This window comes from Anolis sagrei, chromosome 7 (assembly GCF_037176765.1).
Source record: "Anolis sagrei isolate rAnoSag1 chromosome 7, rAnoSag1.mat, whole genome shotgun sequence".
Taxonomy (NCBI): Eukaryota; Metazoa; Chordata; class Lepidosauria; order Squamata; family Dactyloidae; genus Anolis; species Anolis sagrei.
Window position 1 is genome coordinate 25,340,156 of NC_090027.1, and position 17,375 is coordinate 25,357,530.

At 42.1% G+C, this 17,375-nt stretch overlaps 1 protein-coding gene across 1 annotated transcript in view; it reads right to left on the reverse strand.

The window, feature by feature from the left end:
• Positions 1-272: 272 nt before the first annotated feature.
• Positions 273-17,375, reverse strand: part of RASSF2 (Ras association domain family member 2) — a 35,565-nt gene continuing 18,462 nt past the window's right edge. Inside the window, exons 5-11 of the mRNA XM_060787468.2 lie at positions 16,262-16,350; positions 13,277-13,437; positions 11,459-11,560; positions 9,919-9,970; positions 9,595-9,716; positions 7,886-7,983; positions 273-5,204 (exon numbers count right to left, since the gene is read on the reverse strand). Coding sequence (XP_060643451.1) covers positions 5,135-5,204; positions 7,886-7,983; positions 9,595-9,716; positions 9,919-9,970; positions 11,459-11,560; positions 13,277-13,437; positions 16,262-16,350 — 694 coding nt within the window. The 3' untranslated portion in view covers positions 273-5,134. The remainder of the gene's footprint in view (positions 5,205-7,885; positions 7,984-9,594; positions 9,717-9,918; positions 9,971-11,458; positions 11,561-13,276; positions 13,438-16,261; positions 16,351-17,375) is intronic.

Below are 17,375 nucleotides of genomic sequence, written 5' to 3' on the forward strand. Positions count from 1 at the left end.
GGAATTGACCATCTGCAAGGACGTTGCCCAGGGGACGCCTGGATGATTTTGATGTTTTTATCATCCTTGTGGGAGGCTTCTCTCATGTCCCCACATGAGGAGCTGGAGCTGATAGAGGGAGCTCATCCGCCTCTCCCCGGATTTGAACCTGCGACCTGTCGGTCTTCAGTCCTGCCAGCACAGGGGTTTAACCAGATCAAATGAGACTGTCTCCTTCTCCCTCCTGGTTCCCTTCCATCGCAATCCAATGAGACGCCAAGACCACTGCTGCATTTCTATTCACAAAGTGCTTTAATTAAAACAAAATAACCTAGTTGCATGTGCTTTGTGTTCTCTATTTGGGTTGTGACAGGATGAGGTCCACAGCCCCCAGCCCCCCTCCCCCCTAAAGCGCAAATACCTGGAAAATTGTAGGTGTAAAATATTAAAAATTAGAATGAAAAAAGCCCCCTGAAAGGGAAAGGTAAGAAGGACAGGCGACGCACAAAGAGACATGGCAGATCAAGTTATTGCGAGGTGAGTGCAAAAGAGAAGACTATATTGCTGTTAGAATAATCCAAGAAAGATAACACACATATATAGTACATGTTTGCAAAAGTTTGTGCTGCTTTGGCCCATAAATGCCCTTATTGCCTTACTAAGGGAAACACTTGGATTATTTCAGGAAACATGTTGCATCCACACTGAAGAGTTCAATGCAGTTTGATACCCCTTGAATGAATGCAATGGGATCATAGGAGTTATAGTTTCTTCTATATGCAAGACTATAGTTCCTGGGATCCCATTGCATTGAGCCAAGGTGGTTAAAGCGATATCAAACTGCATGAAACTGCAGTGTAGATGCACCCACTCTTGGTCTATACAGATATAGATATATGTATTATTGCTGTTTCTTTCCTGTGCATGTGATATTTGGCATATAGAGAAGGCAAGGGGAAGGAATCAGTTGGAGATTCATTAAAAAACACACAAACGTAAAATATATCTATAATTAATCTAGTGCAATTTTAGAAGTGGAGACGACATGTTAGAGAGAGGGTTGGCTAGGAAGAGGGGAAAACTATGTCACAATCGTATGCAAGGAAACAAATAATATACAGTGGCCAAAGAACCCATTTTGGGAAAATGGTAGGGTGGACATCCAAGGTGAGAATTAATATTTTTGTTTGGAAATGAAACATTCACTTGTGCGGCAAACACCCAAAAGGTGCATTATTTCACTCCGCTAAAATTTTAGGAATCTCAAGCAAACAGCAAAATTTTTAAAAAAACATTAATACTTAAAATAATAAAAATAATCTTTTATAGTACAGAACAATCAGTGTTACATTTTAAGCGGAGTTTGTATTTGTTTTGAATTGTTATACTGCAATATGAGCATCAGGTCAATACAGAATTTATGGTTATAATCTAGCAAGTGGTATAAGGTAAAGGTAGTCCCCTGACATTAAGTCCAGTCATGTCTGACTCTGGGGTGTGGTGCTCATCTCCATTTCTAAGTCGAAGAGCCAGCGTTGTCCATAGACACCTCCAAGGTCATGCGGCCGGCATGACTGCATGGAGCGCCGTTACCTTCCCGCCGGAGCGGTACCTATTGATCTACTCACATTTGCATGTTTTCGAACTGCTAGGTTGGCAGAAGCTAGGGCTGACAGCGGAAGCTCACACCGCTCCCCGGAATCGAACCTGTGACCTTTCGATCAACAAGCTCAGCAGCTCAGTGCTTTAACCCACTGCGCCACCGGGGGCTCCTAGCAAGTGGTATAGTATTAATTAATTATGCTATAATACTATTAATAAGGGTATTAATTAGGCCTATTTTAATAGTGACTCTCAAGCAACCAGAAACTCTCAAGCATGGGTGCCGGTTAACTGAGGTTCTATGGTGCTTTTGTTGTCGGTGCAATTGTTACTAATGGAGTTGCATGAGATTATAACTAAGATTTTTGTTGGGAAATGAAATATTCATTTGTGCAATTCAGTTGAATGCATTTCGCAATGCATTTTGTGTACCAAAATGTCCCGAAGAACACTGCAAATGTTTTTTTTTTTTCCAGCCATATAAATAGCGCTATTCAATGGGTAAAGGCAGTGGTGAGACTCTCAGTTAACTAGAACTTTCTGCCTCAGGATTGCAGAGTAATTCAGGTGGCTTTGGAGAGTTGCAAAAACAAAAAGGGCAGAAAAATAGTTGGGGAAATATTGTATCTTTGAGGACTTTATTAGTTGTAGCAACTTATATGTCAGTGCACTCGTGGCCCTTGAACTCTAAGCACCGATATAGCATACTTCCTCGATGTAGACCAGGCACGGGCCAACTTGAGCCCTCCATCCAGGTGTTTTGGATTCCAACTCCCATCATTCCTCACATCCTCAGGACTTTTCCTTTTCCTCCTCAACTGGAAGGAAGGGGCCTAAGACTGTTAGAAATTGTGGGTGTTAGAGTCCAAAACCCCTGGAGGGAGGGCCCAAGTTTCCATTTTTATTTATTGTATCAGGAGCGAACCAAGGGTACAATTGTGATTATTTAAAAACACAAAGTTTAAAAAACTTGGCATTATATTAAATGTCCTTTGACCAGTAGCTGGCCACTGAGAGTGTCTCGCTCAATAATAGAGGCGAACAGCAGTTTGTCCGTGCCTGGTGTTGATATGGTTTCAATATCTTTTCTTGCATATGTTTCTGTTTGTTGTTATGTTTGTAACTTTGTTCTATTGAATTAAAAATATGCTTTACAAATGTTTGGGAAAATAAAGCCAGAGGAAGGAAGGAAGGAAGGAAGGTAGGAAGGAAGGAAGGAAGGAAGGAAGGAAGGAGGTTGGAAGAGGTAGACGATACCCAAACCCAAACTACAGCAAGGGGTGTGTTTACACTGCAGAATCAATCCAGTTTTGGCACCACTTTTAATGCACCCAATGCAGTTTGATGGCCCATTTACACCGTCCCGTTATCCCAGGAGCTCACGGTTCAAAATGGAGGGTGGCCACACAGAGTCCTCTGAAAACATGGGAGGAAACAAACTGCTAAAAACGCAGGATTTTCACATGTAGGAATATCCTGATTCTGGCCGGAAAAGGTGGATATTCGAATTTGGAAAATATGGGATTTTCTATGTTGGTTTGTTCCCGGGTTATACACGTTGGTTCCCGATTGGGCTGTAACCTACAAACATGGCAACAGTAGATTAGAGCAGGGGTCCTCTCAAACTTCTTAAACAGAGGGCCAGGTCACAGTTCCTCAAACTGTTGGAGGGCCGGATTATAATTTGAAATAAGCATGAATGAATTTCTATGCACACTGCACATATCTTATTTGTAGTGCAAAAAACACTTAAAAACAATACAATAATTAAAATGAAGAACAATTTTAACAAATTAGTGTGGACCTGCTTTTGGCTGATGAGATAGGATTGTTGTTGTTGTTGTTGTGTGTTTTCAAGTAGTTTCAGACTCAAGTTGACCCTGAGTGAGGGCCGGGTAAATGACCTTGAGGGGCCGTATTCGGCTCTCGGGCCTTAGTTTGAGGACCCCTGAATTAGAGGGTGAAACCTCTATCCTGGCAAGAGATACTTTGTCCTCCACGCGTTTAATGAAGTTTGTGACACACAAACAAAGGTTTCGCCATGTAATCCACTTGGCTCATAGAATCAAAGAGTTGGAAGAGACCTCGTGGGCCATCCAGTCCAACCCCCTGCCAAGAAGCAGGAATACTGCATTCAAATCACCCCTGACAGATGGCCATCCAGCCTCTGTTTAAAAGCTTCCAAAGAAGGAGCCTCCACCACACTCCGGGGCAGAGAGTTCCACTGCTGAACAGCTCTCACAGTCAGGAAGTTCTTCCTCATGTTCAGATAGAATCTCCTCTCTTGTAGTTTGAAACCACTGTTCTGCGTCCTAGTCTCCAGGGAAGCAGAAAACAAGCTTGCTCCCTCTTCCCTGTGACTTCCTCTCACATATTTATACATGGCTATCATATCTCCTCTCAGCCTTCTCTTCTTCAGGCTAAACATGCACAGCTCCTTAAGCCGCTCCTCATAGGGCTTGTTCTCCAGACCCTTGATCATGCTGTTATGATAAACACAATGAGGAACGGATATGTGTAACACCCAGGAACATCACCCTGTTTGTTCCCAGGCACAAGGACAAGACCAAACAGGAAATGACCAAACCTGTTTGGACACTCAAAGGGCCTCTGAATGAGAATAATCATGATGACGTTCTGTTCCTGGCTTGGAAGGGTCAGTCCCTGTTTAAGAGTGTAGTTCTACTCCACAAACTTTGTTTGTGTGCCACAAACTTCATTCAACATGTGCAGGATGCAGTTCCTCTTGCCAGAGGAACAAAGGTTTCACCCTCTTTGTCAACTTTCGCCATCTTTTCAGGATAAATGCAATGAGGAACAGATAGGGATGACCCAGGAACAAAACTCATACAAACAATGCGCATATTCATAAAAAAGCGGAAATTTTCAGCAGATGTCCCACAGTGACCATCTTGTGGGCTTCACAATCTCACAAGGAAGCGACAAGTCTGGTCAGAAATCCCAGAACCAGCAGGCCTATGTGTGGAGCTGCTCCAAGGTCCTGGGTTTTTTTTTGCCCCTCATGGAAAACCCACAATTTGGTGCTGCCTGGAAGCGCCCGTTGTTGCAGTTTGGTGAAGGCTCAATGCTTTCCCAAAAATACAGCTTCCGGGATCTCACAGCCTTGATCCATGACACTTCCAAAAGCGGTGCCAAATGCGCATTACATCCCTAGTGTAGACACACCCAAGAATGGGAAGGGGATTAAGACCGAGAGGCAGAGAAGTTGGGAATAAAGCTGGTGACAGGTTGCATCTTGCAAACGACTCTTATTGCTAAATCGGGAAAGGATGCCCTTGCAAAATAGAATGAGAATATTCAAACCATTTGCCCAGCAAAAGACACATATGGCTCCTGTAGAAAGAAGCTCTGTTGTGTCCAATAACTGAAAAGGGAGGAAAGAAAGAAAGAAAGAAAGAAAGAAAGAAAGAAAGAAAGAAAGAAAGGCAGGCCATGGGCTCAAGGCCGGCTTCGGGTTCAAGTTTAGTTCCAGCCGTTCGTCATGTAAACAGAGCGTTTCTCTTCTTCTGGCATCTCCTTCCAAAAGCGGCATTCACATCAATGCTGGGCCTTTGGAGATCTCTTCCAAGCGCTGCTCAATCATTGAACGCAGGGCTGAATACCTAAAAAGTAATGATTTATTTACACGTACTGTAAAAAGGTAAAGGTTTTCCCCTGACATGAAGTCCAGTCGTGTCCGACTCTGGGATACTGGAGCTCATCTCCATTTCTAAGCTGAAGAGGCAGCGTTGTCTGTAGACGCTTCCAAGGTCATGACTGAATGGAGCACTGTTACCTTCCTGCAGAAAGCGGTACCTATTGATCTCACATTTGCATGTTTTTGAACTGCTAGGCTGGCAGAAGCTGTGGCTGACAGCAGGAGCTCATGCTGCTCCCCGGATTTGAAACTATGACCTTTTGATCAACAAGTTCAGTTTAACCCACTGCGGCACCGGGGGGGGGGGGGGGGGCTTAAATAGCAGCAACTCCAGAAATTGTGTAAATACCAGCAATTCGCTTAGAAGCAAGGAGTTTGGATTGGCATCTGTTTTTTTAATGCAATAAGCTATTAACATTATAGCTATCTATATACATAAAAATGTAATGTTCGCTTGTGGGATTAACAGAACTAAAAACCACTGGACAAATTGACACCAAATTTGGACACAAGACACCTAACAACCCAATGTATCTCCTTCACTCAAAAAAATTGATTTTATCATTTGGGAGTTGTAGTTACTGGGATTTATAGTTTGCCTATAATCAAAGAGTATTCTGAACCCCACCAACGATGGAATTGAACCAAACTTGGCACACAGTTTTCCTATGACTAACAGAAGATACTCAAAGCGTTTGGTGGGCAGTGTCCTTTGGTTTTGGAGTTGTAGTTCACCTATATCCAGAGAGCACTGTGAACTCAAACAATGATGCATCTGGACCAAACTCTACACAAATACTCAATATGCCCAAATGTGAACACTGGTGGAGTTTGGGGAAAATAGAATCTTGACATTTGGGAGTTAGAGTTGCCGGGATTTGTAGTTCACCTACAATCACAGAGCATTCTGAACCCCACCAACAATAGAATTGGGCCAAATGTCCCGCACAGAACCCCCATGACCACTAGAATGGGCCACAGCAACGTGTGGCAGGGGACGGCTAGTTAACATATAATGGAAAAGAGATTATATATGTTATATGTTGTGCTTTTTTAGTGTTAGCCACTTTGGGTCTCATTAGAGAGATGAAGTGGGATATAAATAAATATTATTATTATTGATCTTAATATTATTAATAATAAAAGTATTATAATGAAGGTATTGCAATTAAATAAGAATTATTATTATTTTGTTATTAATAAAAGTTGTTTTTTTGTCGTGTCAGGAGCGACTTGAGAAACTGCAAGTCGCTTCTGGTGTGAGAGAATTGGCCGTCTGCAAGGACGCTGCCCAGGGGACGCCCGGATGATTTGATGTTTCTTTCATCCTTGTGGGAGGCTTCTCTCATGTCCCCACATGAGGAGCTGGAGTTGATAGAGGGAGCTCATCCGCCTCTCCCCGGATTCAAACCTGCGCCCTGTCGGTCTTCAGTCTTGCCGGCACAGGGGTTTAACCCACTGCGCCACCGGGGGCTCCATTAATATTTATTATTATTTTATAATCCTTTTAATGGTATATTATTTTATATTATTTCAATATAATAGCATTATATTTTTATTAATAAAAGTATAATGCTATTATATTGAAATAATATAAAATAATATACCATTAAAAGGATTATAAAATAATAATAAATATTAATAATGTTATTAATGTTATTATTGTTATTAATAATAAAAGTATAATACTATGATTTTGTAATAATATAATATTATATGATAACATTAAAAAGAATTATAATAAAGTAATAAACATAAAATATATTTTAAAATGTTTAAGTATTATTTTGGGCCGGAGGATTAGCACAGCTGGTAAATCACCAGCAATTATAAGATCGATCAACCGAAAGGTTGCAAGTTCAAAGCTCCGGGTTGGCATGAGCTGCCAACTGTCAGCCAAGCTCATTGTTTACCTAAGGAATTTGAAAACAGCTTTAGCTGTAATTAGAGAAATTGGGTACTGCTAAAAGTGGGAGAGGTGTTTTACAACACCATAAAGAAAGAAGATCAGAAAATGCTGGGCGACCAAAAAGGAGGAAGTCCTGACACAGTCCTAGACGCTTGGGAAGTGTTCAACTTGCGATTTTTTGATATGAAATCCAGCATAAAGATCTCATTTGCTGTGACATACTGTGCTTTTGTGTCAGTATAATAATAATAATAATAATAATAATAATAATAATAATAATAATATCTGATGTTTTAGTTTTGTAATTCTTGGAAGGCCCCCTCCCAAAGTCAGTTTCATATTCAATGCAAGGCAAGGAAGCAAGTTCAAAGACTTCCTTAGTGCCTTGCCATTCCTCTGCGAAATGAATGCACTCTCAGCATTAGTGCATTAGTCGGCAAAAGAGGAAGCAGTGCATTTTGGGAACAGCACAAAATGCTGAGAAATGTCGTTTGGGAAGGGAGGAGCCCTATCCAGGGAATTCAAAAGGCTCTGCCCTCAAAAGGCCATTTCCCAAGCTGCATCAGCACAAGAAAGCACCCATCAGAACCAACATAGTTTTGTTACTATTAAAAATTTATAAAAATTTGTGCCAGCGCCCCCCAGTTTTGTAATGACTTTTGAACCATTTTGTTAATGGGTCACACACCCCTACTATGTGGAAACCTTTGCAGAAACCCTGGGAAAGAAGCACTCACTTGCGGCGTAGTTTCTTCACTTCGCGGTCTTCTTCCTCTTTCAGCTTCTGGATGAAGCTTTTCAGGACTGGCATTTCAAACTTGATGTATTGCGCAACCTGGGAGCCAAGCAAAAGGGGAGCTGGAGACCCTGGCCACTGCGTGCAAGGCCAAGAACAACCTCACACTGCTTTTTCTACAAGGCGGATCGGTGTGCATCACCGGGACCTATACACCCATCTACCTGTCCATCCATCTTTCCATCCATCCATATAGACACCTGTCTGTCTGTCTGTCTGTCTGTCTGCTGATCAATCTCTATTCATTTATTCACTCATCTCCATCTCTCTCCCCTTCCTTCCTTCCTTCCTTCCTTCCTTCCTTCCTTCCTTCCTTCCTTCCTAATCTATCTATCTATCCATCCATCCATCCAAGTCTATTATGGGTAGTAGGCCCGTTATCATCTTACTCCTATCTGTCTATCTCTATCTATTTATCCATCCAAATCTATCCATCCAGCTATACATCCACTGTTCGATCTATCTATCTATATCCATCCATCCATCTACTGATATTTCTACATCTATCTATCTATCTATCTATCTATCTATCTATCTATCTCTATCTGTCTCTATCTATCTATCTATCTATCTATCTATCTATCATCCACCCATCCATCCATCCATCTCTATCTAAATCTATCTCTATCTATCTATAACTGCATCTATCTATCTATCTATCTATCTATCTTCATATATCTATCTATCTATCTATCTATCTATCTATCTATCTATCTATCTATCCATCCATCCATCCATCCACCCAAGTCTATTATGGGTAGTAGGTCCCTTATCATCTTATTCCTATCTGTCTATCTCTATCTATTTATCCATCCATCCATCCAAATCTATCCACCCAGCTATACATCCACTGTTTGATCTATCTATATCCATCTATCTATCTATCTATCTATCTATCTATCATTTATATGCCACCCTTCTCACCCTGAAGGGGACTCAGAGCGGCTTACAATATATAATTATAATTATTCATACAATATATTATATAATTAGCATAGTACAATATCAGTATTATATATTACTTATATTGCACTATACCATTATATTGTAATATTATTAGTAATATTACATGTAATATAAATATATAATTATAATATTGTATTATTATTACCTGTATTATATTGTATTACTACATCTATTTGCCTCTCCATCAATCCATCCAGGTCTATTATGGGTAGTAGGCCCCTTTTAACCCATAGGAATTACTGTATTTTTAACTAATGTTTAATAATTTTATTGTTAATTTTGTTGATTTGTGTTGTGAATTATCTGATTTGTTTTTTGTATTGATTGGATGTGTTCATATTTGTTTATTTCATGTTTACGTACTTTATTGTATTGATTCGTGTTGTGAGCCACCCCAAGTCCTTTGGGGATATGGAGCGGGGTATAAATAAAGATGATGATGTGATTACTATCTGTCTATTTCTGTTCCCCCACCCACCCATTCAATGATCTCTCTCTATATATCTATCCACTGATCTATCTCCATTTATGTCTATACATCTATCTCCATCCATCCACCCAAGTCTGTCCACCTGTCTTTTTCCATCCATCCATCCAACTAAACCAAAGGGAACACCAACCCTCCATAGCCTCTGGAGGCCACTTCACCCAAGACAAGGGACACTCCCCACCCCCTGGACTCACATCGTAAGTGATCTCCTCCACCTGGTCCTTCTCCATTAGGAAGACCCTGGAGACCTGTTCGCAGGGGCCTTGCAGGATTCGGGCCACCAAGGGGAAGTCGGTGGCCTTCAACTTCTGCTTCTCTGCAGGAGAGGAAGGCGGTCAGAGAGAGACCCTTCATGCAGGCGGGTGGGCATGCAGCCCACCGCCAAGGCTTTGCATAGCACAATATCACCAGTTTGGGAATGGGAATCAGTTTGAGCCGGAGTTGCAAACTGGTCGCCAAGGCAGGGCCTGAAAACCAGCTCCATAAACCATTGCTCTGCTTGCTTTTTGCTCACTCACCTCCACTGGTGTGGACGATGTAGAGGGCAAATTCTTCCGCCGAGTTTTCAATCTGAAAGCAAAAGGAGCAAAGTTCCTTCCATGCATTTGGCATACGTTGAGAATATAGGCACAGGACTCAACCTACCAAAGAAGTTATTTTGAAGTCCTAGAGGTAGAAGAGACCCCTCCTACAAAGGCCATCTAGTTCACCCTTTTCTTCCAGGAAAGGAAGATACCATCAAAGCCCTCCCAACAGATGGCTCTCCAGCCTCTGCTGCTTAATAATAACAACAACAACATGCACTGGCAGAATATGTAAAGAAAAGCAAAGAACCTGTTTTAATTGAAGTCAATAATCGGAAACTTCTCAAAGCACAGCAGACGAAGAACCGGCACAAGAAAACTCCACTACAAACCAGAGCTGACAGCTGACACAACAAAGCATTGCATGGGCAGTTCCTTGACAAAATTGAAGGAAAAGTTGATAAGGAGAAGACCTGGTTATGGCTCACGAATGGAACACTGAAGAAGGAGACAGAAGGCCCGATTCTTGCAGCCCAGGAGCAAGCCATCAGAACAAATACAATTAAGGCCAGGATTGAAAAATTAGCTGATGACCCAAAATGCAGACTGTGCAAGGAAGCAGATGAAACCATGGACCATATCCTCAGCTGCTGCAAGAAAATTGCACAGATGGACTACAAACAAAGGCACAACTCTGTGGCCCAAATGATTCACTGGAATTTATGTCACAAGTACCACCTGCCAGCAGTAAAGAATTGGAGGAATCATAAACCTGCAGAGGTAGTGGAAAATGAACACCCAAAAATACTGTGGGACTTTCGAATCCAGACTGACAAAGTTTTGGAACACAATACACCAGACATAACGATTGTGGAAAAGAAAAAAGTTTGGATTATTGATGTCACCATACCAGGTGACAGTCGCATTGAGAAAAAACAACAGGAAAAACTCAGCCGCTATCAAGATCTCAAAATCGAACTGCAAAGGCTCTGGCATAAACCAGTACAGGTGGTCCCAGTGGTCATCGGCATACTGGGTGCTGTGCCAAAAGATCTCAGCCAGCATTCGGAAACAATAAACATTGACAAAATCACGATCTGTCAACTGCAAAAGGCCACCTTACTTGGATCTGTACACATCATTCGAAAATACATCACACAGTCCTAGACGCTTGGGAAGTGTTCGACTTGTGATTTTGTGATACGAAATCCAGCATATAGATCTCATTTGCTGTGACATACTGTGTTTTTGTGTAAAATAATAATAATAATAATAATAATAATAATAATAATAATAATAATACAGTTGGAAGGGACCCCTAAAAGCCACCCAGTCCAACCCCCTTCCGCCTTCAGGCAGTAAAAGCAGAATCAAAGTACTCTTGACAGGTGGTCATCCAGCCTCTGTTGAACAATAACAATAGGACTATGGAATCCTAGATTTGGAAGGGACCCCTAAAGGTCCAAAGACACACTTTAGATAAAGAAAAAGGGGGATCTTGGAAGAGAAATCAATGGAGGAGAGCCAAACTTGCCTTGAATTTGTTGAGCAGGAGTTTGAGGACTTGCGGGGTTGTCATGGTGCTGTTGATCCGGACATTGGTGACGGAGCCGTAAGCCGGAGTGAAAACTGACGTCTGCGGAAAAGAAAAAATAAATTGTCATACGGAACAACAAGACTTTATGACGCCTTCCTGCGTCCACCTCAAAGGCACCTCCAAGGACTGAACTATTATTTAACTGCTCTATTTACTGACAGGTTGTCCTTGTAATATAATGTAGAATACAGAAAAGTTTTAATTTTATGAGCTTCTGGTGCATTCACTTTATTGCGGATTCAGATGAGAAGTGATCCCCAAAAGTATTGCAAACAATGCAAAATATAATGGCGTCCGATATACAGGTTTCTGTGTTGTTGTTTTGTTGTTGTTGCTGTTGTGCAGATGCATTGAAGTCAATGGAGAGAAATTATATGGCCACATTGAATTGGAATCTCATTGAATCAAGTAGCTTCCCAGGAGGATTTTGTGTTGATTATTCCAATCCTAAATTGGGATGGGTGCATCTACACTGAGGAATTAATGCGGTTTGGCACCGCTTGCATTGTTACAGCCCCCCTGTGGCGCAGTGGGTTAAACCCCTGTGCCGGCAGGACTGAAGACCGACAGGTCACAGGTTCGAATCTGGGGAGAGACGGGGGAGCTCCCTCTACCAGCTCCAGCTCCTCATGCGGGGACATGAGAGAAGCCTCCCACAAGGATGATAAAAACATCAAATCATCTGGACGTCCCCTGGGTAACGTTCTTGCAGACGGCCAATTCTCTCACACCAGAAGTGATTTGTAGATTCTCAAGTCTCTCCTGACACGACAAAAAAAAAAAAGCTGCAAGTTTGGCAAGGCTCTCTCTGACAGGAATCAAAGGCCTTGCCTAATGGCAACTCCCAGGGTATTGTCATCTTGAGCAATGATGCTGGTTTAAACCACATTAATTCTACAGTACAGATGCATCCAGAGACAGGCTCCAAAAAGCCTGCAAAACTACAACTCCCAGGGTGCCGTACTATTTATTACAAGAGGTTTCCAAACTGCATTAATTCTACCCTGTAGATGCACAACTCTGTAAATAAGGAGAGCAGAAAGTGGAAATGTAGCCGAGAGACAGAATTGGCACATCTTCATTGGTTCGAGTTGATTTATCTTTATTCCCACTTTGTTCTCCCAAAACAAGGATCCAAGGAAGCCAGCAAGAAATCCTAATTTTGTGTGTGTGTGTGTGTGTGTGTCGCACACACATCGCATTTAATGGTACAAAAGGATATATATATATCCTTCTGTACCATTAAAACCATTCAGATGCATGCAATCTTATATCCACCCAGAGTTAGTATTAGATCTATATAGGGTATTGAACTCAAGTCTAATGCACCACTGAATCTAATGCACACCTCCGTTTACAAAACCCTGAAACCAAAAAAAAGTATTTGGTGCTGAATTTAATATGCAGCAGCAGAAGGTGTGTTTTTTGTAATCACAGATTTCTGCCTGCTTAGGATTCCTAAACTACAAATCCCAGGATTGCATAGCATTGAGCCAGGGCCATGAAAGGAGAGATGGCGTCCCTCAAAGAGGAGCTCCTGGTGCAGCTTCCCCTTTGGCTTTAGTCCCACATTACGATGATCATCGTATGATGCGAATGCAATGCACAGCCTCCTTTCAGGGAGGTCATTGAGCCCCAAAAAAAGGTGAGCATTAGTTGCGAATCAACAAGGTAGTTCTTTCTTTATAGGTTTGGAGCTATTGTCAACCATTGCAAGGGACGGAAAAGAAGGGGGAAAAGGGCCAAAGGGCTCACTTTGTGGTTGTAGAAATGGCCGTTGATGGAGAAGCGGTGGCGCCTGATGCGGCGCTGCTCGCTGGGTGTGCGGAGGTTCCCCCTGCGGCGCACACCCACATCGCTCCGAGTGCGCATTAGCTGCGGGGCCTCCTCTGGCTGGGGCTGGCGCTCCTGCTCGTCTGTAAACAACAACAACAACAATCACAGAATCATAGAGACAGAAGGAGTCCTTCAAAGGACAGCCAGTCCACCCACCTCTGCCAGGCAGGAAGGTACCATCATCAACAACAACAGCAAAAGAACAATAATAATAGAATTTTAGAGGTGGAAGAAACCCCAAGGGCCATCTAGTCCAACCCCCTTTGGCCATACAGGAAGATACCATCCAAGACTTCCAAACAGATGGCCATCCACCTCTGTTTACCACTACCACCACTACTACTACTACTACTACTACTACTAATAATAATAATAATAATAATTGAAAACCTTGGAAATAACAACAGAAATTATCACTGAAAGAGTGAAAGAAGTCAAGAACTGGACATCACCTGACAATGATCAACTGCACGGATTTTGGCTTAAATATCTGATTAGCCTGCACTCAAAAATGGCTGAACAATTCAATAAGAAACATCAGCAAATGGAGAACTGGGAAGACATATTTGATACAGAACGATCCAGCAAAAGGGAAACTACAGGCTAATAACATGCCTGCCTACAATATTCAAAATGCTGACAGGCATAATAGCTGATCAAATCCAGGATTACTTGGAGGAAAAGAACATCTTGACAATAGAACAAAAAGGCAACAAAAGCAGAAGTAGGGGCACGAAAGATCAGCTTCTAATTGACAAAATGATACTGGAGAATTGCAAAAGCTGCAAAACAAAGCTCTATAAAACTAGGATTGATTACAAAAAAGCATTTGACTCATTGCCACATTGTTGGATTATCAAATGTCTAGATGTCATTGGGGTTTGTGAAAATATTAGAAAGTTAACCGAAAATTCAATGAAACAATGGGCAACGAAAGCTATGGAACTGTTAACATCAAGAGTGGGATTTCCCAGGGTGACTCACTGTCACCACTGCTGTTCATCATTGCAATGATCCCACTGTCAGTAATTCTATAGAAAATAAATCTGGGCAACCAACAACAAGAAATTCACCAAAAAATTCTTACTTGCTGTACATGGATGATCTAAAGCTTTATGGAAAATCAGAAACAGAAATCCAACCCAGTCAGAATCTTCAGCACTGACATCAGTATGGAGTTTGGCCTAGACCCGTGATGGTGAACCTATGACACTCGTGTCAACACTGACACGCATGGCTATTTTTGATGACACGCAGACACAGAGAAGTACACCTTATAAGAGCCAAACTAATTCCATCCTCAAATTTGTAAAAGGCTCTACAAATTTAACATCTGCACATTTGAGCATTCTTCACTCTTTAACTCAGCATTGATTATACATTTTTCTTATTTAAACTATAAATATTGCAAAATTAGGGGGGGGGGGTTCTCGAAGTTGACACCCCACCCAAGTTATGCTGAGGTTTTTGGCGAATTTTGACACACCAACCGCAAAAGCATGTCCATCACTGGCCTAGACAAATGTGCCACAGTGTGCCACAAATGTGCCAAGAGGAAGGCACATCAAGCAAATCCTGACCGGGACCGCCTTCTGTCTGGAAACCAATGTCCTTACTGTGGGAGAACATGTGGGTCAAGAATAGGGCTCCACGGTCAGCTACATACCCACCGCCAGTACATTGAACTTGGAAGATAATCTTATTTGGTCAACGAGGGATCGCTGAACTAACTAACTTGCTAATTTATTGTTGTTGTTGTTACTATTAGACCTCTAGAGTTGGAAGGGGCCCCAAGAGCCACCCAATCCACCCACCTTCTGTAAGGCAGGAAGACACCATCAAAGTCCTCTCAACAGATTGCCACCCAGCCCCTCTTTAATAATAATGATAATGATAATAGGACCACCCAGTCCACCCCCCTTCTGCCAGGCAGGAAGGCACAATCAATAATAATAATAATAATAATAATAAGACTCCTAGAGTTGGAACGAACCCTCAAAGGACATCCAGTCCAATCCCTTTCTGGCAGGCAAGGAGGCACCATCAAAGCCCTTCCAACAGATGGCCACCCAGTCCCTCTTTAATAATAACAATAATAGAGTAGGGAGGTGTCCTCCAAAGACCATCTAGTCCACCCCTTCTGTCAGGAAAGAAGGCACCCTTTAAGCCTTTCCAACATATAGCAGTCCACCTCTGTTTAATAATAATAATAATAATAATAATAATAATAATAATACAGAATCCTAGAGTTGGAAGAGTCCTCAAGGGCTCTTATATAATCTTGGCAAGAAGACATTCAAAGATGTCCTAACAGATGGCCATACAGCCTCTGCAGAAAAACTGCCAGAGAATGAGACTCTAGATTATTATTATTATTATTATTGTTATTGTTACTATTATTATTATTATATATGCCTCTTTTTCTCTCTTAAAAGAGACTCAAAAGGAAGTTTGCAAGGGGTCCGGAATGAAATCCCCTCCATTTTTAATGGGCTCCTTGAATTCCCCTATATATGTGTGTGTGTGTGTGTGTATGTGTGTGTGCGTATGTGTGTGTGGGATTAGCCCGTGCATCCTACATTCATCCCTCTTTGCAGCCCTTAATAAATAGGTTTGCTGTTTTAGGGAGTAAAAAATAAAGCAAATGGAGCCACAGGAGATGCAAAGGGAGACCACTTGCAGTTTGCACAAGACAGCTATATAGACCTTGCAAACCTACAACACCCAGGGTGCCATCCCATTGAGCCATGGCAGTTCAAATGGCACCAGGATGCATTCCTTCTATAGGAGGTATCATTAGTGCTGAATGCCACCGGCTTAATACTTCCTTGGAGAGAGATATTGTTAAAGTTCAGACTGAAAGCTGGAGCTGATGCGACGTTTCTCGCTCCCCCTCCTCCTCACCGGGTCCGACATCGACTCCATCGCCGTCCAAAGAGGGTTCAGCCTCCGTCACCTGGATGTCTGGCAAAGTTGAGGGCTTTATGACGGACCTAAGAGACCAAAATAGAAGGATTTCAGAGCAAAATGATCATAGTTTCTGCTGGGAAAACGCTTAATGGGGGTTGCTGTGGGTTTCCCGGGCTGTATGTCCAATGTATTCCAGCAGCATTGTCTCCTGACGTTTCGCCTGCATCTGTGGCTAATGACATTTTCATAGGATCTCATGTGAGTCGAGCAAGTGGAGTGTATGAATGCTGCTGCAACGTGGCCATACAGCCTGAAAACCCGACAGCAACCCAGTGATTCTGGCCAGGAAAGCCTTCGACAACAACTCTCAATTATCTCGCAACCTGAGATCATTAGATGGAAGCTTACACAGGCCTGACGTGCCCACTAGGATCTATATATATCCTTAGTAACCTATCCTTATTCTAAAAGAGACTGAGGGAGTTGAGAAGTTGCAGGCTGCAAACACATATCCCCATATTGTTTTTTGTATTTGAGAAGTGGAAGGAAAGTGGATCTACACTGTAGAGTCAATGCGGTTTGATACCACTTCAACTGCCATGTAATAAATATAATAAATAAATATACCCCTAAGGCAGGCACGGGCAGACTTTGGCCCTTCCACCAGGTGTTTTTGGACTTCATGGGCTGGCTTGTAGCACAGTTAGTTAATCACCACCTAATCACCAGCTGCAATACATCACTGCCGACTGGAAGATGACAGGTCTGAAGCCCAAGTCCAATCGAGCACCTGACTGTTAAGCTTAGCTCACTGTCTACCTAAGCAGTTCAAAAACAGCTGAGCTGTGAGTAGAAAAATTAAAGTGGGGAGGTATTTTAGGATACCATAAAAATGCCAGTGGTCAAAGACCAAGAAGGGAATATGATCTAATGGCTCGGCGTCATAGCTGATGCAGCGATAGCTCCCCCTGTGGCCAGAATCAAGTATAACCTCCAGGTACCAAAGTGAAAAGGCAAAAAATACCTCTATCTGTCTGTTTGTCTGCATGTTTAGAAAATGGCATTCAATGTTTGCCGTGTATGTGTACATTATGATCCACCCTGAGTC